Source organism: Silene latifolia, chromosome 6 (assembly GCF_048544455.1).
Source record: "Silene latifolia isolate original U9 population chromosome 6, ASM4854445v1, whole genome shotgun sequence".
Lineage (NCBI taxonomy): Eukaryota > Viridiplantae > Streptophyta > Magnoliopsida > Caryophyllales > Caryophyllaceae > Silene > Silene latifolia.
The window spans coordinates 16813439-16837571 of NC_133531.1; the positions used below are offsets into that span (position 1 = coordinate 16813439).

Below are 24133 nucleotides of genomic sequence, written 5' to 3' on the forward strand. Positions count from 1 at the left end.
TCTCCAATGGTGTAGCAACTAGCTTGCAATTTTAAGAAATTGCAAACAGGTTCCTAAGCTTCACCATTGGACTTACTCTAAGTACAAACTAATACGACTCAAAGGTACATATCGGGGCATTTCAACATTGACATAAAATCCACCCCCAAATACATTAAGACAACACTTATTAATCAAAATAAAACCTAATTTACGAGTAACCGGAATGAGAAATTACCCTAAGCACTGCGTCTTGATCTCTTTTGAAGATATACACATTCCCAAATCCGATCACCAAAACGCCAATATCGAGTTATATATGCAACGAACAATAATATAAATCAACCAACTGAGTAAACAATAATAATACGATAAATTGATAAAATAAAAAAACAGCCACAATAATCGAAATCTAAAATAAAACTGTAATTCTTATTTAAGAGGGTGTTAATTTTAGACGGGTTTTATAACGGATTAAACTAGAGTAAAGTAAAAAAAAATTGTGAAAGATCTTAAGTTAAGACAATATTAAGCAAGATTAACCGTAAAATAAAATAACACAAATAGATCATCCAATATCCACAACTTAATGACCTGACACTGACAGAATCATATTTTTGCTCACAACTTACCCATTTAAGAAGGAAACTCCCAAAAAAATATTAGTCTTTTTGAATGATTCTCTCCTTTAATTAACACACTAAAACTAGTATACAATTCACTTCATCTCTATCTCTTCATCTCTATCTCTCACAATAATATAGTCTCTTTTAAGATTTTTTTTTTTAAAAAAAAAAAAAGTCATCTTCAATAACCCGAAATAGATTGTCGTGGCTGTGGCTGTCGATAGGGGATACTCTTGGTCGATTAACAAAATGTTCGAATACAATCAATTAGTTGGAGAAAATTCCCATCAAGGCAACACAATTAAGGTTAATCAGCAAATGTGGCCAGATTGGCTTCCTCAAGATTGGAGCATTCATCAAAATATAGATGATCTCGGTGACCCATCTAATGTGGTAAATCGATTAATACTCCCTTCGTCTCAAACATTTGTTTACCTTGTTTTCCATATATACATTGAAAAACATGTGAAAATTAATGTTTTTGCTACACCATTAATTATGTTTTGACCTTTTTATTTAGTTAAGTTTTCCGGTTTCATAAACCAATGCATTTATACTCATAGAGTCATAGATGATGAATTGTTGAGTAATAATTTCGCCATACCATATTATAATTTTTTTTTTTTTTGGGTACATACCATATTATAAATTCTAAACTCGTCCACTCACGGGTTTTACATGGTCCTCACCTAGGAAGTATGCCCATTGTAGGTAATACCACCTAAAAAAAATTGAGTTTGTTAGTGAAATGTTGCAAGATTGTAGACCTGTTTGTTTGTGATTTGTAGGAGTATTCAGTCAAACGTTGATTGTTTCTTCTTTATTTGGGCCTCCAAAAACATGCATTTCTTCAACTCCGTCTTAAATAAAAATTTGTTTAATAATAAGTTTATTCCTCTTGGAGAATGTTGCGTACCTTCTTATTGTAACTAATCAAAAAGTTGTTAGAACATGCTTTCCATGAGTCCTGTCTTTTTTTTTTTCACCATGACCTGGATTCACCCATAAAATCATAAACCGGAAATTAGGTAGCCTGATTTACAAACGATTTACACTTGTCAACAATTGAACCTAAAGATTTGATGAGTTGGCGAATGCTACCACATTTTTAAACTGATTGTACTAGTTTTTCTATATATGGAGCATATGGGATGATTAAACACACCATAACACGGAACACCCTATGTAGGGATGTCATCAGGGCGGGTACTAGTGGGTACCGCCCCAGTTGTGGCGGGAATGGTTAGAGCTTTGACGGGTGGTGGGACGGGTGCGGGTATGAAAATTGTACCCGCTATGAATGGGGCGGGGATGGATTTTGTATCTTACCCGCCTCATACCCGCCTACCCGCCAATCATTAAAAAAATTAATATGATTATGATAATTTTTTAATCTTATTTAGTTATAATTAAGATATAATTAAGATATAATGTTAATAATAGCTATTTTATAAAGTTTTTTACTAACTTCTTTGGTGAAAAACTAAAATTATAAAGATAAATAAAAAAAAATGGAAATTAATAGTGAGTAAATCAACTTGTGCGAAAAAATTTTTCGAAAAAATTATGGTATAGTGGGTTAATGGGTAAGTGGGGTGAGTACGGTTTTATATTTCCGTCCGTTGGGACAGGAATGGTTTTGGAAACTTGTACCCGCCACGGGTGGTGGGGCGGGGATGGGTACAAGTTTTTCTTGGTGGGTACAAGTACGGGGAGCTTATATCAACCATCTCCCCGCCCCGCCCCAATGACATCCCTAAGTCCCTATGTCGCCCTCAAAAAAAAAAATACACTGCTTTATGAGATCTTATCATAATATTGAAGAATAAATGGAAATAGAATAGAATATTGACGTCTATAGAATCATATATTACGTGGCTTAAGAGTTGAGAATTTTGATTTATTAATTCCTCTTTAACCCCTTAAATTACCGGAATTTTAAAATATATTTCGCAGTTTTATTCAAATGCCAAAGGGAAGCGGTTTTACTTCAAGGAAGATGTTATTCAATATATTACTAAACATCGGTCATATAACAAGACGAGCAAGCAAATTAGGACAAAATTTAAGAAGGCGAAGTGTATGTTCCTCTTGTCCTTTTGTTCACTATCGTTACATTATTGATTTGACTTCAACTATCAGCTTATTGACACACGTTACATACAATTCCTTTTAGATACTGAAATCAACTTAATATGTAGACTCGTACCATATATGGACTTCTAACTAACTAAGGTCATATGGTGATGCTGAAATTAGTATCACCGAGTAACGAAATGCAATTTTCACCTAACAGTTTTAACGGTCACATAAACTGTTACATGTGACGTCTCACAATTCCCTTTACTTTTTAACATTATTTGAATTAGTGGTGAGTGATCACAAGCTTGTGTGAGATAAGAATATGTAAATTAATTGAGGTATGACAAGTCATGATTTGTTCATTATAGATATTTTAGAAGATATAAAACTATTAAGCGAAGATGTTTCAACCTCCTATTCAAACAATACACCAAATTGGCCTGAATGGCTTCCACAAGATTGGTCCATTCAACGCAGTCATGACGATCCCGACGATGTGGTAACTAGCTACTCCCTCCATCCCAATCATTTAGTCTGTATTTGGTTATAAAATTAAATACGAACAGTATACATGATACACCAAATGATGCAGTACTACTGTAGCCCGGATAGGAAGAAGTTCCGATGCAAGGATGATGTTCTAAACCATATTGCTGCTCAATCTACAAGTCGAAAGCCCAAGACCATGCCGAAGACCAAGCAAATAAGACGTAAAAGAAAGACTCCACAAGCCGAGGGTATGTACCTTCGCTTTTTAGTTAATGTCATGCATTGAGAGACCGTCTCACACAAAAAAAAAAAAATAGAGGCCGCATTTCTTAATCTTATGTGATAATGCAGATGAGCAGGAGTGTGCTGGTACAAAAAAGCGAAGACGCAAGGACAACAATGTGGCCGGAGATTGTGAACTGAAGTTAGCCGGTGCCCCCCTCCTGAAAAAAGGAAAAGAAACTAAGCAGTACCGGAAGAAGCAATAATAGAGGTGTAATCATCAGATGTAGACATACATATAGTGAAGCAGGATGAAATCATCTAAAATCGGGGAGATGTAACAAATCTATGTAGGAGACGCTTAAATGCTAAAATAGTGTAAAATCGTTTTAGTTTATGAGTCCCAAATTTCTGTCTACTAAATTTTATATGATGCTAGTGATTCGTGAATATAGGGGGAGAATTATGTGTGCGACTCTGCGTACCTTTGCTAAAGACTTGTTCAATTCTAGGGACGAAGATTTTGTGGATCAGATGCATGTACTACATCATTTCTTATCGCATTTAGTTTCATTACACTCGATCAAAGCAAGTACGTATGCATTCCCAAGGTCAAGATGTGGAGTTTCACATTGAAATATTATGGTGGTTGGTTATATATATGGTTAAAGATTAAAGATTAAGATGACATGTTGACATCATCCAAGATTAACTTACTGCATTATTGCCCAGAAAACTTAGTACCTACGATGCAAGGGCAAGGGAGGACGATTATCATCAGATCTATAATACTCCCGTCCCAGAAAACTTAGTACCTACGATGCAAGGGCAAGCCAAAGAATAATTATAAGGATCTTGCCTCGTTTCAGTCGCATATTCTGGCTCACGTACGGTACACAAGGGCTTTCTGATATGTCGTGTATGGCTCACGAAGGGGTTCCATAATGCCACTGGCCTAAGTAAGATTGCCAAGTGTGATATCTTGAGGTAAGAAGACCAAACAACCAAAAACCACAAACCCAAATGCCTCTTCTCAATATTCTCATTTCTCAACTAGACCTGGCAATACCCGACCCGACTCGACAAAACCGATCCGACTCGCTCGATATCGAACCCGTTTGACACCCGAAAATACTACAGAATTATAACACATGAAACCGACCCGGTCCGATCCAACATAACCCGATTCTTAATAACATCCGATAACCGATATAACCCGAACCCGATAACACCAAAGCCGATAAAATCCGACAAAGAAAAGAACCCGACTCGAGTAAAACTCGACTAACTGATACATACCTGAATAAGACTATATTTATAAGACTAGAATTAACGTTAAGTTTACAAATTAAGAATTTTTGTATAATTTTTTTTCTTTATAGTTTTCCATGTGAATGTTGTCTAAATATACGAGTCCGGAATTGCTAACACTTTGGTATAAAGTTTATCAAACTCTTGATCGATTTAGATATCATATTCTTTGAAACCTTGATGTTATGGACTTATGGTGCTAAAAGCATTTACACAAGGGATAAATACTTCATAAACCATATTAAACATGTATATGCCTCTTAAACGGCTTAAATATGCCGTGTCCAGATTTGAGTTTTATAGGTTAGGTCGGGATACAAGAAGATACGTCAATTACACTCGGTATATAACATAATGGGTTGAGGTTGGAGATTTAATCCCGTGCAAAAATTGCCCGGGTATGATTTTAAATTGCTGATTTTTTAAACATGTTTAGAAATTATTGCCAGACGTCACTATAACAATATAAGGTGGGTTTTTGTTGTGTATTTCTAATTTCAACTTAACTATCAAGAGAATAAATCATACCTTAACAACTACTCAGACAATTAAACCTCATGCATTCTATAATTTAGGTACACCCACAATACTCATATTTTATCTTATTTTAATCACCTTACCCCACAACAATACTTATTTTAATCACCTTACCCCACAACAATACTTATTTTAATCACACAATACATTTTCTCTCTCCAATCTCCTACCCCACTACAATACTTTACCATATAATACTCTCATCCCTTAATTCTCGTGCCCTCCATGAAAGGGGAGGGTTATTAAGAATAGAAGGGAGTATTATATAAAGTTGGCCATAGTTTTCCAAAGTTTTGATGATAATAATGTTTGAATTCCATACCCGTGCAAGTTGCACGGGTTTAAAACTAGTCTATATATATATATAAAAGAGAGTTTTTTCGAGCGATCTGAGAGCGTCCACATCATCAAAATTCAATTTAGGAAAGTATAATTTTTGATGTAAAAAATAAAGTAGAGAATCTTTTAATTATTATAATATGTATATTTCCAAAATTATATTCAAGTGATATTTCTAATTTTTATATCAAACTTTTACATTTCATTTGGCAAAAAAATATCGTTAAAAAAATTATGAAAATAATATAATTAGCTTTGTGGTAAAAAAATGCTATCATTAGAGTATAGATTTCATATTATTTGCACATATTAAAGATGGTGTACTTTTTAATATGTAAAATTGTGTACTTTTTAGTATGTTTTGTCCCACATTGGAAAATAAGTAGGTGTGGTGAATATACTACATATAAATAGTAGAATTGTCCCACATCGAAAGATTAGTATAAGGTAGTGTGATCCTATGATTATAAATAGGAGACATATTTGGAACTTATGTATCAACCCAAAAAATTTTGAGTCTCTTAAATATTGTTTTAAAGAGCTCTCTTAAGATTTTCTATTATTATCTCTACGATATGATATAAAAAATAAAGTGGAGATTGATGATAACTACTCGGGAAAGAGTTAAGAACATGAACAAGAGAAGCAAAAATCACTTAATATTGGTGTCACATAGGCAACCTATAATGAACAATATTACAACATACACAAAGTTAAAGCACAATACAAAACAAAGAGTTTTTACTAATGGTTGTCTCCTAACACAGTACAAAACTAAAGATTTTACTAATAGTTGTCTCCCGAATGCACTAATAGAGCGTTAATATGTCGTTATATGTACGATATAGAGATCCCTATCTAATGATCATCGATCGAGACTAAGTGGGTTTACCTTCAAAGAAAAATAATACGTATACAATAATGGTTTTTTTTAAGAAGAGACATTTACTTCTTGGTATGTTATATCTTTCACATTGAAAAATAATGTAGGCATGACGAATATACTACGTCTAAATAATTAAATTATGTATCTCACATCGAAAGAATAGTATATAAAAGATATGTACTTTTTAGTAGGGTGAAATTTAAATAGGAGGCATCCTTGAAACTTATGTATTAACACAAAAAATTTATATATAAAAGATATGTACATTTTAGTATGTTATATGTCCCACATTGAAAAATAATGTAGGTGTGGTGAATATATTATGTATAAATAATAGAATTGTCTCATATATATACATTTTCTATATTATATTAAAGTGATGTTTATAATTTTGATATAAAAATTTTATATTTCATTTGACAAAAAAGTATCGTATGAAAATTATATAATTAGATGGTGACAAAAAAATGCTATCATTAGAGTGTAGATTCTATTGTATTTTCTCATTATTAAATCAAGTTGATGTCAAAGTAGGTGCGAAAAAAAATGGTGTACTTAGTATGTTATTTGTCCTACATTGAAAAGTAATGTAAATGTGGTGAATATACTATGTATATATATTAGAATTGTCCCACATCGGAAGATTACCATAAGGCAGGGTGATCTTATGATTATAAATAGAAGTCATAGCCCAAAATATTTTGGGTCTGTTAAGTATTGTCTTGGAGAGCTCTTAAAAGTTTATATCATTATTTTTTACCTATAGATTTTATATGTCACACATTGAAAAATAATGTAGGTGTGGTAAATATACTACGTTTAAATAATATAATTAGAATTGTATTAAAAAAAAGTTCTATTATTAGAGTATAGGTTCATATCATTTGCATATATTTTAATTATGATAAAAAAAAAATAGAAAACAAACGTATGAATATTAATAGATAATATAGTATTTGCTTATTATTAAATCGGGTTGGATGTCGAATTAGGTTCAAAAATATGGTGTACTTTTAAATATGTTATTCGTCTCACATTGAAAAATAATGTAGGTATGATAAATATATACTACGTATAAATAGTTGAATTGTTCCACATCAGAAGATTATCATAAGGTGAGGTGATCCCATGATTATAAATAAAATATGGAATTAAGAATTAGATGATGAAGTGTTTGTGTAATAGATTACAAGAGAAAAAGGAGTCACAAGTCATAAGAGTAATGACGAAAGTTGTCAAATGGTATTCTTGGAAAGAAAAAGGTGAACACAGGGTACCATTTGTAGAAACTTAAAACTAGGGGTACCATGTGTAATCCATCAAAGTTCAAGGTTACCATGAGAAATTTCCAATATTATAATGATATAGTTAATTAAATTTTCATTTAAAAGAGAGAGATATCCGTACCAATAAAACAATAAAGAGTATATTATTCTTTAATTGTTATTTTGTTGTCATGCCATCAAACTTAACGTCCATTTAACAGCCTTTACATTAGGAGGTACCATAGGCAAAAAAATGGAACCTTAAGGGTATCATAGGCAGATTCTTAAAAGTAGGGGTAACATGAAAAATCTGACAAAATTAAGGGGTACAACGGACATTTTCGTATCTCAATTATGATAAAAAAAATGAAGAAAAACAACGTACAAATATTAATGAAGAGTACTTGATCATATTATTAAATTTAAATATAACTATTATATATAATGAGTAGCAATTATCCGTATTCGGTATTCGGGATCTGGTTGGATGTCGAATTAATTGCAAAAAAGATGGTATAATTCTGAGTATGTTATTTGTCCCACATTGAAAAACAATGGAGGTTTGATGAATATATACTACGTATAAATAGTAGAATTGTCCCACATCAGAAACATAATCCAAGTTTGGTGAATATATTACTTATAAATAGTAGATTGTCCCACATCGAAAGATTAGTATAAGGTGGGGTGATTATATGATTATAAATAAAAGTTAACTCACGTATATATTAATCTTTTTTTTTAAAGAGATATTTTAATAATATGTAAACAAATCATTAGACATAGAATGTAAACATTAAACTCTTATAACATTTTTTTTTTCATTATAAATAAGCTAATTACCCCGTTGCAACGCACGGGCACTCAAACTAGTTAAACATTAAACAACAGCAACTATAACTTGAACTAAGGCCCTGTTCTTTTGGACTTAATTTCAGTTATAATAAGTTGATTGATTCGATTCAGCTCCATTCGATTCGATTCGATTCATTCAGATTCGGCTCCATTGATTCGATTCGATTCAGATCAGTTCATATTAGTTTATTTCAACATTACTATTATTATTCTTATTGATATCATTATTCTTATTTTTTATAATGTATTTATTATTATTATTATTATTATTATTATTATTATTATTATTATTATTACTATTATACTATTCTTATATTTATTATATTACTATTATATTTATTAATAATTAATTCGTATTGTTTATATTATTATATTTATATTTAATATTATTATTATTATTATTATTATATTTATTATATTTATTATTTTATTAATATATTCATTATTATTAATATTATTGATAACATATTTAATATTATTATATTTAATATTATTACATTTAATATTATTATATTAAAAAGTTATAATATTATATTTATTATTTTATTAATATACTCATTATTATTAATGTTATTAATCACATATTTATTATTATCATTATTATATTTAATATTATTATATTAATAAGTTATTATATTAGACCTATTATTATATTATTATTATTTATTTTTTAGTTATTATTATTAATAATGTTATCATTTATATTACTAATATATTATTATTATTACTATATTTATTATTATATTACTATTTTATTTTTTATATATCTTATTAAATTATTATTATTAGATTATATTAATATATTATTATTATTAATGAATAATATTATAATAATATTTATTATTATTATTATTAATATAATCTTTTTATTATTATTTCAGTTTAGTTTAGTTTAGTTGATTCGATTTGATTCGATTCGATTCGATTCGATTGATTCGATTCGGCTCATTTCATTTACTCGGCTCATTCGGTTCAATTAGACAATTTTGTCCAAAAGAACAGGGCCTAATAGTTATTCTGGCTAATTAATCAAAGCTAAAAGAACAGACGAGTAGTGATTCACGTATCATCGTCTACCAATTACCAGTACACCGTCTTCCCATAACCATCCATATGTTTGATACGATCATACGAGTAGTAATAGTCTCTTATTCATGGGAAAGATGCCATATCCTCAGCTCCGTATCCTTTCCACAATACCAAGCTCTCCATATATATTCCCAAATCCAAATAACCGCTCATAGATTTTTCGAGCACTTTCACTCGTCCACTAGCAATATTATAAGACTTGTTCCCAAAAACAAAATAGCTTTCGCCATCACTCTCATAATAGAATACTGGTAATATTGGTGAACCTGGCCAATTACTATTGAAAAGATTATAAGTTTCAGCAGTCGAACATCCTGAAAACCATTTAGTCCATACCCCCTTTCCGCTCCCCCGCTCCAGCACCCATATTCTTGATCTTTCTTGAGTAACACTAAAAATTGCCAGCGATTCCCCAAGAATAAACAAAAACCTCATGATATTTGTTCCCTTCGAATCCCTTGGAACTTCCAAAAGGGTGAATTTTTCCGAATCAAAGTTAAAAGAAACAAGATGAGTTAGTTCATACTGATGTTGGTTCTTCACAAGTGGATCCTGTCCGAACCAATGTGCAGCCCCTTAGAAATAGAAAGCAGTCGGTGGGACATAAATCCGCTCCTTGTAGCTACAATTGACATCCACATCATTATTTCTAACACACCATTGTTGATCGCTGAGGGTATAAACTGCGATATATGAGTAATTCTTTGCACGGTTAATATTATTATCAATCGCAATGATTTTATAGTCCTTACTGCGAGGAGCAAACCCAAGTAGGTAGACAGCATTGCCAAGCGGGCAAGGGGGAATTAACAACGATTTGCGAATAGAAGGGTTCCACAGTCTCATTTCTTTTTCATAACCAGGGTTGAAATCGCCTGGAAAAACAAACCGTTTCAATAACAACAATTCATTACATCTCCCTGCTAGATAGTATTTGTCAGAACTCTCGAAAATCTGCGCAGTTTTTTGAAGAGTGTCGCCCTGACGAACTGTCAACAAGCATCTTCTTGGACCTTGCTGTCCAAATCCTTCAAGGGCAAATATTTTACTTTTCTTCGAATCAATTTTCCGCAGTTTAAGATTCGTGTAAGCAAAGTCAGGGTGATCAATAATAGAGCACCAAGATTTACAGACGCACCTGAATCTCAACAGGGTTTTCACTGGTAAATTGACAATAATACTTGCCCACACATCAAGGGGTAAGTACTTGGAACTATGGCGTATGTTTGATGATGATGATTTCGCCTTCTTCGAGCTCTTTTCGCTTTCGACGGGCATAGTTAAAACAGCGTTTCCTTCTACAGGGATGAGTCTTTACTCTGTAATCAATAAATCAATCTTTATATAAATAAATAAGTACTCCGTATATAAATAAAATTTGCTAGGGTCCTAAGTTTTTTGAAAGACCAAACAGAATGGAAAGAAACATTCGAAGATAAAAGTTTATTGTTGTTTTGTTGTAAAACGGGTTTATACAAGAATCGAATTAAACGATAAATGAAGTCGGTATATCATGTCGCAAGATGGGATATTATTCGAATCCAATTGCAACATGAAATTGACGGTAATACTATGGGAATTGGGAAATAAACAAGCCAAAACAATAGCTAAATCAACGAAACTTAGCAGAAACCTTACCCTGTGATATATGAACGACTTCCCAAAATTTGGCGGCAATCCGAGCTCGTTTGATGCTGAAATCGTAATCTTTAATTTTGGGGTTTTGGGGGAATTACGGAATTGGTTTGTTTCTTTCACTAGAACTGTTTTTTTTTTTTTTTCTTGCTTGTGTAGTTCTTAATCTGATTTTTTTTTGCCTCAACTATCGTGGAAGTGCTGGTGGTACTGGTAGCTTCTCAAATCTCAAATAAGCCTCATATTAGTAAGGGGCAAAGTAGACTCGCAATTTCAATTTTACTAGTTTTAAACCCGTGCAAAAAATGCACGGGTCGTAATAACAGGTGTTATTATTGATACATGATCATATTAATGAGTGTTATTAAATGTGCAATGTCGTAACATTATAAATAAGTCCATAATTCAAGATTTGACGTAATATAATTTCATAATTTCAGTAGCGGTTTTCATTCTGATGACATAATACGGTTTTTCATCATTAACGTAACTAACCTACATATAACGTACGTATAATTAAAGAAAAAACAGTTTTCATCTACGACAATGGTTTTCATCATTAATGTAATTAAAATAATGATTCAATCTATCAGTCGCTGCTTCGAACCACTATCACGAGGATATCACCCTGGTTGGGGCTCGGGGACATTGCACGTAAGTTGTATATGTGAGTAGTATTTTTTTTCAAAATGTGCTTTTCCAAAGCATGAGAGTCTAATATCTCCTTGGCTCACTACCACCGTCACCTCCATCATCTCTCCAACTCCCCTCAAATATTAAATAAAAATGAAAATCCGTCCACTCTCAATTTCATCTTATACCCTCATTCTCACTTGGAGGTCTCTTTCTAATCCCTTCAAGTTCCGATTGAAAAATCTCTCACATCAAATCTGCCCTCAAAATTTACTTCACACCTCATATAACGACATTTGCAGTCAATTATCGAAATTATATGTATGATACAGAAAGATCGATCTTTATGTATTTCGAACTATTGATTTCTTTAAAATTGATTTCCTTTTCTTCCATGCAGTATTGTTATTTTTTTTACAGTATTTCAGTGTTTTTCCTTTTTTTTTGTTTTTTTTTTCACTATTCTTCAATTATTATGAATAATTATGATGTCTTTCAGACCTTTTTAAAAAAGTTATTTAAATATTGTTGTCTTTAATTATTTCTGTTTTTTAAGTATTTTTCCATATGTTCATCTCATTCAAATTTAAAGGATTTGACTTTTAACATTAAAGCTAATTAAAGTGAATAATCGAAAGAACTTTATGTAAGTATGATACGAAACTTATATTTCCTCCTTTTTATATTTCTTTGCATTTATTTTAAAGTTTATATTTTTTTCGATCTGGAACGGGAACTTTTTCAAATCTACTTGTATTATACTGGTTATGTTATATTTAGTTCTTTTTATATTTGCTTTCATTTATTTTAAAGTTTATATATTTTTTATTTAAAAAAAAAAAACTCTCTTACGGAGTAATCTATTTTCTACGATTTTTTTTTATCTACCTCTACTATATTGTTTATGTACGAAAATTTTAAAAAAAATGACATATCAATATATTTTGTTGTTAAAATGTTAAGAACTAATATACTTTGTATTTGTGATGTTGGAATATAATAGTCATACTGATTTTTTTTTTATTTACACAATGAATTTAACTACTCATTCCGGATGATTAATCAATATGCATTGTTCACATTTTATTTGTTCAGGTTAGAAGTAGGAGGACGATTATTTGAAAATTTTATTAATTTTTCGTAATTGTAATTTATTAATGTGTAATTGTATAATGTATGATTTTGTGTAAATGTAATCTTAATTAAATAAAATTAAGATGGTAAGAAGAGTGTAATTAATTATGTAGAGATCATGGCGGTCCCCACATCAAAAAAAAAAGAAAAAAGAAAATTTATAACAGCCAATAGAAATCCTTTAATGAACCCATCTTTTATACTATGTAGATTTTTGCTTGCAACGGTGGAGTATAGTAGTTAAAAAACTTAGGATGATATTTTTAGAAGATTAAGGTTCAAGCCTTCCCAAAGCGATCTTGTAGAGATTTATGGCTAAGTCTATGCCTTCTATATTTCGAGCATGTTATCCTCGGGTGACTTACCTGATATACGTGGTTTACAGGCTATTATGTATGTCCGAGGGTTTACTCAGTGCGCATCAAAGATAGCGGCTAAAGGGTTCCGTCGTCAACAAAAAAAAATTAGACTGGCAAACAGATCAAGTAGTGTCATGGTCGTGTTCGTGTCAACTTTAAACGGGTCAACATTTACTCCAACCCTAACCCGACCCAATTACATAAACGGGTCATTTGTCTCAACCCTAAACCGACCCATTTAATTTTTTTATAACTCAACCCGACCTGATTATCTTTTAGCAGGTTATTTTTAACACACCTACTCGTTTAACCCAATAAACTAATAAAATAATGGATTAATTAACGTGAACAATCCATACAATGGGGGTCCTTCTTATAATAATCCAAACTATGCTTTAACTCACTATAATCCTAAGTATCGTACTTTTTCTCTGGTTGCACTTAATCAATTTACTTACTTCTTAATAGTTAACTAGTTTTGTGACCCGTGAAATTTACGGGTTTGGTTTAAGGATCGTTCATGCATTTTTCCCCTTAGCTTTTTGATGATTTTTCCATTTTTCATTCGTGGTCTATCTCTATAATTATTTTAGCCGTTCATATGTTATGTATGTTTTACTAAGCTAGAAAATGTGTCGTTTCTCTGAATCAATAACAAAAATAAAGTTGACACATGAGACCCTCCACGATATCTCATACTAATATACTCATATTTTATAAAAGTAAAAGATTGAGCTTTTAAAGAGGATGATGAATTTGAATTTATGGCAAATTAATGAAAAAATTAAAAGTTAGAAAAGATGGAAAGACACACAAAGCATTTGTGTAGGGTTCTAACTATTGCAATATTATGATAGGAAAATTGAAAGGATTGGGTGTGTTTTATTCAATAGGAGATAACCTATTGTGAAAGTGTAAGAGTTAAGCTCTAACTTTTCATTAATTTGTTGGCCTAAATTTTTTTTACTACTTTTTGTAGTAGCTTGATATTCAGTTATTAACGATTTTACGTCATTCTTTAGTATTGTTTTTTTTTATTATAACCTATTATTTTGTTATTCTCATTCTCATTACTTTTGTAACCAAATGATATCATTTTTGTTCAACGTCAAATTTGATATTTTTGTTAGTCAACTTTATTAAAATAATGATACTCCGTATTAATTAAAAAAAAAAATAAGTAGTATTAAACATAGTTTATATACCTCTTTTTTCTTAGTTTGGAAATAATGATCATATTTAAGACTTAAAATATTCTTCACTCATTTTCTCTTAACTATTGTAACGTTTAATCAAATAAAAATAATTTAAATAAGGTGGGTAAATAGATAAAACATCCTTTCTCACACTGAAAATTAAAAGTAAAAAAGATATTCTACTCATTAGTATTATGTTGTTTTAAGATAAAATGTAAGTAATTATACTAAGAGAATTAATATAAACAAATTATCGCAAATCGATATTTACAATGTACTTTTGCCATCTTATCATCAAAGTAACAATAAAACAACAAAATCCAATGTATCCTATCTCATCTCATTAGTATACAAATCATAAGAAGAATATAGATTTACCCACCTAACCAATTTAATTAAATATATAGAAAATACTATATTTACACCAACTTGCCCTAGTCATATTTGTAATTTGTTGTTAATATCAATCTTAATAAATTTATTACACATTAACAATGATGAATATATTAAAAACATCCGCAAAACGATCTATCACTATTGAAAAGAGATTAAAAAACTAAAGTTACAATTTAGTCGAGTTATATTACTACGAAAACGCGGGTTACTGACGGGCGAAATCCGTAAGTAACAACCTTCTGATGATTTCCTTCACCAAAGTTTGACCACCATTCGCTGATAGTTATACTCAATCGTCGATGATCTCAAGTGTCTTTATATACATTTGACAATGCCTAAAACAAACTATATAATACAAATGCTCGTCGTATTCTCCACTTTTATTCTACTTCTCTCTTATCTCTTCATTTCTTATCCATTTGATTCCTACACACCACAAAGTAAAGATATGAAAATTGTTGAAAAAAAAATCAAATATAATAATTAGGTGAAAATAAATAAAAATTTTCATTAATTTGTTTTTGCTAGGAATGTGCTAGAATTTTTATCAATTTATTTTCTTTTATAGGTGAAATATTTTCATAACGGTAGAATATAAAAAGATTAGCACTAATTTATGATTATTAAGTGGAATAATGCATGATAAATAAAAGTGTTTAAATAAGATGAGTAATTAGTCTATTGATTACTACTTTGCCTTTTCATTTTCTATTTTTACTTTTTTTTTTTAAAATAAAAAATAAAAAATTGATCAAACATGTAAATGTAGCTCGTCATGTGTTATTCTAGTAACTACTCAATCTAGGCTTTTTATGTTATTTTTCGTTAATTTTTCATTAATTTGTTTTTGCTAGGAATATGATTAACTATTATCAATTTATTTCTTTTATAGGTGAACTTTTTCGTAACGGTAGAATATAAAAATATTAGCACTAAATAATGATTATTAAGTAGAATAATGCATGGTAAATGAAAGTGTTTAAATAAGATGAATAATTAGTCTATTGATTACTACTTTGCCTTTGCCTTTTCATTTTCTATTTTTACTTTTTTAAAAAAAAAAAAATGATCTAACATGTAAATATTGCGCGCCACGTGTCATTCTACTAACTATAGATATCTTGAAATTATTAACTTATAGTTAATGCGTATTTTTTTATTGTATTTTTTTTCGAGTTAATTAAGTTTAAAGCCAATGGAATATGGATGGATTTTTAAAGGAAATAAGTGAATTAAATTAATGCAATATAATAATAAATTGATAATCCATGTCATATTCGTTTGCAAAGTCACATTGTTATTGTGTACGTGGCTTTTTTTTTATCTCGTGTGGCATTATCTACTTGGCATTTTTAGGCTAGCCTTTTAATAATATTTTATAGATACCGGCCTTTTCTATATTTACAATATTTACTTTCCTTCCCCATCTTTTCCCATTCTTTCTCTTTTCTGAAACTCTTTTTTTCCTGGGCATGTTATTTTTTCTTCCCCTTCATCTTCCCTAAATTAATTTACACATCAAAATTAAAACATGTACCTGTTCTTTCTTCCTCTCTTTAATAAAATGGAGAACTCCTCATATACATCCTCCATCACCAACCACCAGGGCACCAGTCCACCACCACCACTCCAAAATTCGCAATTGTTTTTGAATCAAATTCAACTAACCCACAAAAAAATCCCCAAATTATAACACCAAAGAACAAAATCAAGTGTATAAACCGACGATTCTCTTGAAAAGATTGGATTTTAAAGCAAATTAACTCATGTATTTGGTAAAGCTCTACATTTCTAGGGGCATGACAATCATTCTCTTGAAGTAAATTCAATGGTTTTTAATTTCAGGTGAATGTTTGATTGATTAGCCACTAAGATTGGGAATTTATGTTCTACATTTTTTATCAAAGTGATCAATAATTTTCTTATTCAAAGAGTAATTAGAATGCTTATACCAAAGGATCATCTATTTCTTTCATATTAAGAACAAACAAGACATGACAAAAATTCAACTTATCTAAACAATATTTATGTGCTAGGTGACCCAACTAGGCAAAAATCCTTTATAAACTTGGGTGTAATGTTTTATCATACGTCTCCAATTTATATGTATCAACTTAAAAGGTAATGAGGGCAATGAGATTATAATTTGATGTTGTTCACTCTTTGTTGTTCAAATGGTGACGGAGACGGGATGAGACAGTGGAGAGAATGGCTGGATTTCGTGCAAATGAGGTCGGCTGCTTGTGAGAGAGTAGTGATGCGATTGGCAGTACAGTGTTGTGGTGATGCAAAATTGGTGAGATCTCGTGATGGTGGTGGGGTTTGGTAATCGATGATGAAGTAGTTAAAGGTTGGTAAATGAAGAAAATAGACGAAGATTGATAGAGTAAGTAGGTGAGGAAAAAGAAAGGGTTACCTATTATTCAGGTAGCTAGTCACTTGGGTGTAATATGGGAGAGGAGTAGAATAGTTAGGATTAAAGTGAGTTAAAACGTAATTTGAAGTATTATAGAAAGGTCACTCATAGTATGAATTATTTATATTAATTAATCCTAAAATAAACTAAGATTTATAGCTCTATTATCCCAAAAAAGATGAATGAAAATGTTTATTATTAGTTTACTTAGTTGAACTAGGTTAAAACCCGTGAAATTCACGGGTCTGTTTTTAGAGGTTAGATGAGTATGGTTAATAGTAGCAAAAATAAATAGTTTAAAGATTTACATAGTTATTATTTTCGAATAATTATTCATCTTTGAGCTATATCGTGTTCAGTACTATGATCAAGACTTACAATAAAATTAGTGCACATTTAATTATCTTTTGCACAATTTTTGAAAATATATAAAAATAGTCTTACATTAAAATTTGTGTATTACGGCTTGTTAGAAAACTCGATTAATAAAAATATCATCACAAAGTTGTGTTAAATAATTAAATTTAATAGATTAAGACTGCAATTATATCTATTAAGTCGCACTCAATCAAACTCTTATAGGATTAAACATTTCAATTTTCATTAATAAAATATAAATATTGTATTAAAATTCACGGGTAAAAAATCGAGTCCATTTACAACATTTTAATCAACATTTTAATCAAATATAGGCATTGAAATATGGTTCAATTTTAAAAAATATGAACGAACAATGGAGTTGGATAGAAATGTGTGGGTTGGTGTTATTTTTATAGTGATTTACGTATTAGGGTTGAACTGTTGATTACCTATATTTTGGGAGGAGGATAATAATAATAATAATAATAATAATAATAATAATAATAATAATAATAATAATAATAATAATAATAATAATAATAATAATAATAATAATAATAATAATAATAATAATTGATTTTATTAACATAATGAAATCATATCAAATCAATTTTAAAAGGCCAATATGGTAGCCAATTTCTTCAAAATTCCATTCTCAATATGGATATGATTTGATTTGATTTGATATCATTTTTTTATTTTATTACATACTCTCGATCCTTCCTAAAATACAAGAAATCAGTTGTTTAAGTTTAGCATTTTATCATTAGTTGCCTGTGTTAACTGATTTTAATCGTGATTGTAGCATATAATATAATTGTAGCATATAATATAATGTCCATGAATGTAATACTACGGTTTTATGTGTCTTGGGGTACGCTATCGAGTGGGGCTTACTCTATCGAGTAAGTTTGGTTTTACGCAAAACAGTAGTCTGCCTGATGGGTACTCGATCGAGTAGGCTTGGCACTCGATCGAGCAAGGGTCACTCGATTGAGTAAGTGACTTACTCGATCGAGTAAGTCGGTTAACGGGTGATTTGCGACGGGTTTGTTAATAATGCGGATTGATATATAATATTCCGTCACATTTTTCCTTAAACACTTTTTATAACCTAAAATCACAAAAGAGAAGATTCAAGTTACGTTGCTTCATCCTCATAGCATTATTAGCAAATCCCCGAGCTAGGAGTGCCGGTTTTCGTCGTTCTTTACATCTTTGTGATCCTTGTGTCGAGGGTAAGATTTACATATAATTTTTATATTGTTTTGTTTAAGTTGGTTAAACCCTAATTGGGTAATTTGGGAGGTTTTTACGGTTTATGTGATTGTATGTATGTATGCATGTATGTATGTATAGGAGGATGATTCGTTGAGGAGAGATTCTGAGTTAGCTGCTTGATCATCTTTTATCGGTGTTTGCATTCCAGGTAGGGTTTTCCTACTCGGTATTAATTACATGGCATGGTTGATATTGATGTTGTTAGTATTGTTGTTGTTGAGTAATTATCATATTGGATTCTAATTTAGTGGTTGTTGATAGAAGTATTGTGATTACTGTATAACTGTCTGTGATCTTCGGGGTGCGTCCCTGGCTGAGTGGAGTCACTTACGGGAGTGGCTTCACGCTCTTGATTCGCATTCTGTGGAACCCGCCACAAAAGGGATGTGCACATTAATGAACATGGGTTTATCGCTCGATGAAGATGAGCAGGGCTTAGGTGGGAACGGATGCGGTCCCCCACTGGAGGCGAGGAGTATCTGTTGCGATGGGTACTCTGACAGGACTACACACTTTAGTGTGTATTCAGTTATGAGGTGATTGGAAATGGAGACTGGGATGGTGTGTGAGCTGTTTGTATGATTGTTTCATTATGGCTTTGATTGTGTAATTAGTACTAACGCCGTTTAAATGTTTTAAAAACTCTGATGATCCATTCGGGGATGGTGAGCAGTTGTAGAACAGGTACGAGAAGATACGCTTGGGTTAGCTGGGATGAGTCTCCACGAGGCAGTCTTAGAGTCTTCCGCTATTTTGATTTAGTCATTTAATACTTTTGGGTTTTGAGAACGTTGTTTTGTACTTTTATCAGTTTTGGGCATTTGAACGTGTAATCACTTTAAACTATATTGTTATTTAAATTATGTTTCTTCATTGTCATTTGATTATCATTGCCTCGGGTAACCGAGATGATGACGTTCTTATACCTTAAGTGGTCCTGGTAAGGCACTTGGAGTATGGGGGTGTCACAAAGTGGTATCAGAGCGACGATCCTGAAACCTGTAACCAATGAACCTAATGAACATAGGGAGTCAAACTAAAATGAAACCGGGGTAGAAGTTGTAGGAGCTAATGCAAAGGCTTGGGAGACGTCCTAAAGTCGCGAACTCGCCCTACAATTTTGAACCGGTCACATGGGGTACGTGTCGGGATCGTTATTGTAATACCCAGGATATTCAAGGACTCTGCTGACCGACCCTGTTGACCAAGACAGAAAGTAGGGATGAATGGGTGAGGGATCAGGCTTATAACATGAGCTTTATAGGATTGCTTACTTGACCTAGCAGAGGCTACTCGGCCGAGTATCACCTATACTCGACCGAGAAGAGCCTACTCGGCCGAGTACTCCAGTACTCGACCGAGTATGGCTGTTGTCGACGCGTTAATATAAAACGCAAGTTCGCGAGATTTATTTCATTTTCCATTTCTTCGACAGTTCCTCTTTCTCTAACCCTAGCCTACCTCCCTCTCCTATCACCCCATTTCTACACACCCTCATACATATAGCCTAAACCTCCACTATGGGAAGGACGGGATTCGTTTAGGAATGATGGCGTATGTGGTGGTCGTCTATGTCGTCGTCGATACGCTTTGTTAGGTAAGTCTCTACCTTATGTCTCTTTTGGGTAGTTTACTGAGGATAGTTGAGTAATAGGAAGTGTTAATCGTTGTAGGATGCATACGGGAGTCCTGCTTGGCTGTATATGGATGTCTTTCATGGTTTGTGACGAGGTAGGGTTTCCCTACTCAGTACTGTTAATTGATTGTGATTGTTTTGGTTTCATAATCATTGTTTTTACTACTGATCATCGGTGTCCGGGTGTTGTTGTGACGGTGTTGGTGTGGAGATGTTGTGACAGCTGGGATGCTGTGTGTGTTGTGTTATGGTGGAGTCACTTGCGGGAGTGGCTTCACACCCTAGTTCGCCCTTCGTGGAACCCACCACGGGAGGGGATGTGCACATTAAGGGACAGGGATTGTTAGTCGCTCGTTGATGAGCTGGACTAGGTGGGATGGGCTGCGGTCACCGACTGGCGGCGAGGATTACCTGTTGCGATGAGTAATCTGACAGGGCTACACACGTCAGTGTGTAGTCGGTTACTGTGCGAGATCGGGAGACTGAGTTAAAGGATGATCAGTTGGTTACATTGTTTATTTGTTGTACTTTTGATTAGTCAGTACTGACCCCGTGATATTTTGTGGTATCTGCGATGATCCATTCGGGGATGGTGAGCAGTTGGCTTAGCAGGTACTGTTGCTTGTGGCTGCTAGGATTGGAGGGATCGAGTCATCAGGCTACCGGTCTAGAAGTGTTGTAACACGAGTGTAGTAGTTCTTATCTTTATAGAGGGATTTATACAGAGTTATGTTGTATAAGATATATTAATGCGTTATAAATGTTCTTGTATTGTCCTATTTGATCCACTTCCTCGGGAAACTGAGATGGTGACACCCTCAGACATGGGGATGGTCCTTGGTAAGATATTCTGGTGTACGGGGGTGTTACAAAGTGGTATCAGAGCCGACGATTTTGGAACCTGAACCAATGAATCTAATGAATGTAGGATGTCAATTAAAATGAACCTGGTGTATGTGCGTTGGGAGCCCCAGCCGATGCTAGATTTTGGGTGAGTAGGCGCCCTCATTTCAAAATCATGGCCACATCGAACTTAAGCCAGACACGGGAAAAAGGGTAGTTAGTAAGAGTCGTTGATTGCTTAGTGATGGTTGTGGTGTGCATCTATGTTTATGATAATGTGTGTCAAGGATTGTGTGGAAAAGCCTAGAATGGTGAATGAATTGTTGCAATGTGTGACCAGAGGTAAGTCAATTAACTTGTTTGACGATGGTTGCGTTGTGTGATGATTGTTGTCTGGTAAATGTGGTTAAAGTGTATACTTTGTGACTAGCGGGATGTGTGATGATGTAGTATAGGAGCCAAACCTTGCAGGTACAGTAATTAGTTGCTACGTATGCTTAAAGGTATAATGTCATCGTTTAATAGCAATGTGAGGAAGGAAGGTAGAAATGATGATCGAATTGGTAATGGTTGTACAAAATTTGTGTTGATGCGTGTCTATGTGGTAGAAGTAAGCCCGAATAGTGACGAGCCGGTTGCACGGAACTCCGAACTATGCTATCTATTTTGCAGGGACATTAAAGATTCAATTATATCTCAACTCCTGGGAACTCGACCGAGTAGAACTTCGTACTTGACCGAGTAGACCACACTCGGCGAGTATGAAGGTACTCGACCGAGTGCTCATTTGGTGGGAATTAAAAATCGCTACTGTTCTCGAAAACTCGACCGAGTAGTCAATACTCGGCCGAGTATACTAAGTACTCGACCGAGTACTGTTTTATCGGGGACTAACCAGGTTATACAAAATGTTGGAGCTTGTGTCCTCCACAAATTAGTGTGATAACATTTGTAAATCTCTTACAGGTTCACAAGGGTATACTTCGTATTTTAATCAGTTGATTAACGATTACCTAATAACGGTTGACTTGCTAGAAAGTTTGACGTTATTATCATACAGATGGCGGTGATCAACTGGTCCCTAAAGGTCACACCTATAGGATGTATTTGAGAGATGTGGTTATAGAAATATAATCACATTGATGCCTTATATGACTAAACAGTTAGTCAATGTGTTGATGAGACAATTATTTAATGAAGATTAAATAATATTAGTTGAGATTTAATTAATCACAATTCGTAAATTGAATATAATAAGTTATATTTAATTAAATGTATGTAATGTTAGCTTGGACGAATTAATCTGTTAATTCGTAATTAAATGTAATCGGTTATATTTAATATCAATAAGATGAATGTGTCATAGTGGTAATAGTGAGGGTACTCAAACCAAGAGGTCATGGGTTCGATCCTCACTAGATGACAATTTATATTTAACACATTTTTTACATTTTGGAATAACCGAAAATAAGGAGATTATATTCCTTGCTATTTCGGGATTTGGGCCGGATAATTAGAAAGAAAAATCTACCCTAATCTACCTCATACACGGTTTAAGAGGGATTAGTGGTGATTTTTCTAACCTAATTCATTCTAACTCATTTTCTTTGCCTCTCATCTAAAAAACACAAAAACCTAATTAATCAGTTAATTTTTGCTGGATCGATTCTAGCAAACAAGTTAAGAGCATTTCTCATATCGTCTTGGGTGCAACTAATAGGCGAATATCATTGCGATATTGTTCTTAGGCCGAATTTGCTCGGACCGAAGGTTGTTTCTTAATCCTTTATGCTATTGTTTATGTATTTTATTTTATGACTAGTAATTCATCATGTTATAATTCGTTATAGTCCTTATATTTAAAGGGATGTATACAGATAAATCCCACACAAAAACCCTATTTTCGTCCCATTCCTTCTTATTTCCGCCTCCCATCTTCACATCTCCTTCTCTCTAAAACTCCATACCCTTCCTTTCTCAAGCCTTTGGGTCAATTCTTGGTGGTTACTTTGTTCTCTCTTGCTATAAACCAATTTAAGGTAAGGTTTTAATTCGTTTTCTTCCTTTGTTTTCAACGTTATGGTGTAATTTTGTCAATACTTCGAATTTTCATCTTGGGTAACTGAAATTAAGCCTTCTACTTGCTATTTCTTGGATTTAATCATGTATAAATCTTGATTACACCCTTATTTGAGCAATTACATGGTTTAAAGTTGGATTTCGAATTCTAGGGTTTGCTAAAAATGAAATACCCTCTGTTTTGTTGATTAACAGAGACAACTTGAAGCTGGTAATGATGTAATGAGTAAAGTATTTGGTAATTTTTCTGATAAAATTTGTCGTAAAAGTTCGTCACAAAATTTCTTTACCATTAAAATCAGTCCGTCTTTTGTAAAGTCTGGTGTGTCTAGTACCTTTAATAAAGACTTGTCTTTTGCAGCATGGTGAAAACCAGAGGTCTACCCAACAAGAGGACCCGTCCTAATGTCCAACTTGAGACGGGTCAGTCAAGCAGTGGACCCTGTTGTTCCACCGGTGGAGGCATACCCATCGGTAGTTTTCTC

General features: G+C 32.5%; 2 protein-coding genes across 2 annotated transcripts; one reads left to right on the forward strand and one right to left on the reverse strand.

The window, feature by feature from the left end:
• Positions 1-821: 821 nt before the first annotated feature.
• On the forward strand, positions 822-3849 carry LOC141658630 (uncharacterized). The gene is made up of 5 exons (XM_074465538.1): positions 822-998; positions 2562-2685; positions 3056-3186; positions 3280-3424; positions 3528-3849. The coding sequence occupies exons 1-5, from the start codon at positions 855-857 to the stop codon at positions 3662-3664; spliced, it is 681 nt and encodes a 226-aa protein (XP_074321639.1). The 5' UTR covers positions 822-854; the 3' UTR covers positions 3665-3849.
• A 5894-nt stretch (positions 3850-9743) lies between these two features.
• LOC141587621 (putative F-box protein At5g50220) lies at positions 9744-10958 on the reverse strand. Its single transcript, XM_074409097.1, has 2 exons — positions 10314-10958; positions 9744-10232 (listed from the first exon to the last, which is right to left on the reverse strand). Exons 1-2 carry the CDS (start codon positions 10956-10958, stop codon positions 9744-9746), a joined length of 1134 nt encoding a protein of 377 aa, XP_074265198.1.
• Positions 10959-24133: the final 13175 nt, after the last annotated feature.

Excerpts from the sequence above, each read along its gene's own strand:
- LOC141658630 (XM_074465538.1), top strand. The coding sequence starts at position 855 with ATGTTCGAATACAATCAATTAGTTGGAGAAAATTCCCATCAAGGCAAC. Across the intron at positions 2,686-3,055 it reads AAAATTTAAGAAGGCGAAGT|ATATTTTAGAAGATATAAAA; the intron begins GTATGTTCCTCT and ends TGTTCATTATAG. Across the intron at positions 3,425-3,527 it reads AAAGACTCCACAAGCCGAGG|ATGAGCAGGAGTGTGCTGGT; the intron begins GTATGTACCTTC and ends GTGATAATGCAG.
- LOC141587621 (XM_074409097.1), bottom strand. The coding sequence starts at position 10,958 with ATGCCCGTCGAAAGCGAAAAGAGCTCGAAGAAGGCGAAATCATCATCA. Across the intron at positions 10,233-10,313 it reads TTAGAAATAATGATGTGGAT|GATCCACTTGTGAAGAACCA; the intron begins GTCAATTGTAGC and ends TGGTTCGGACAG.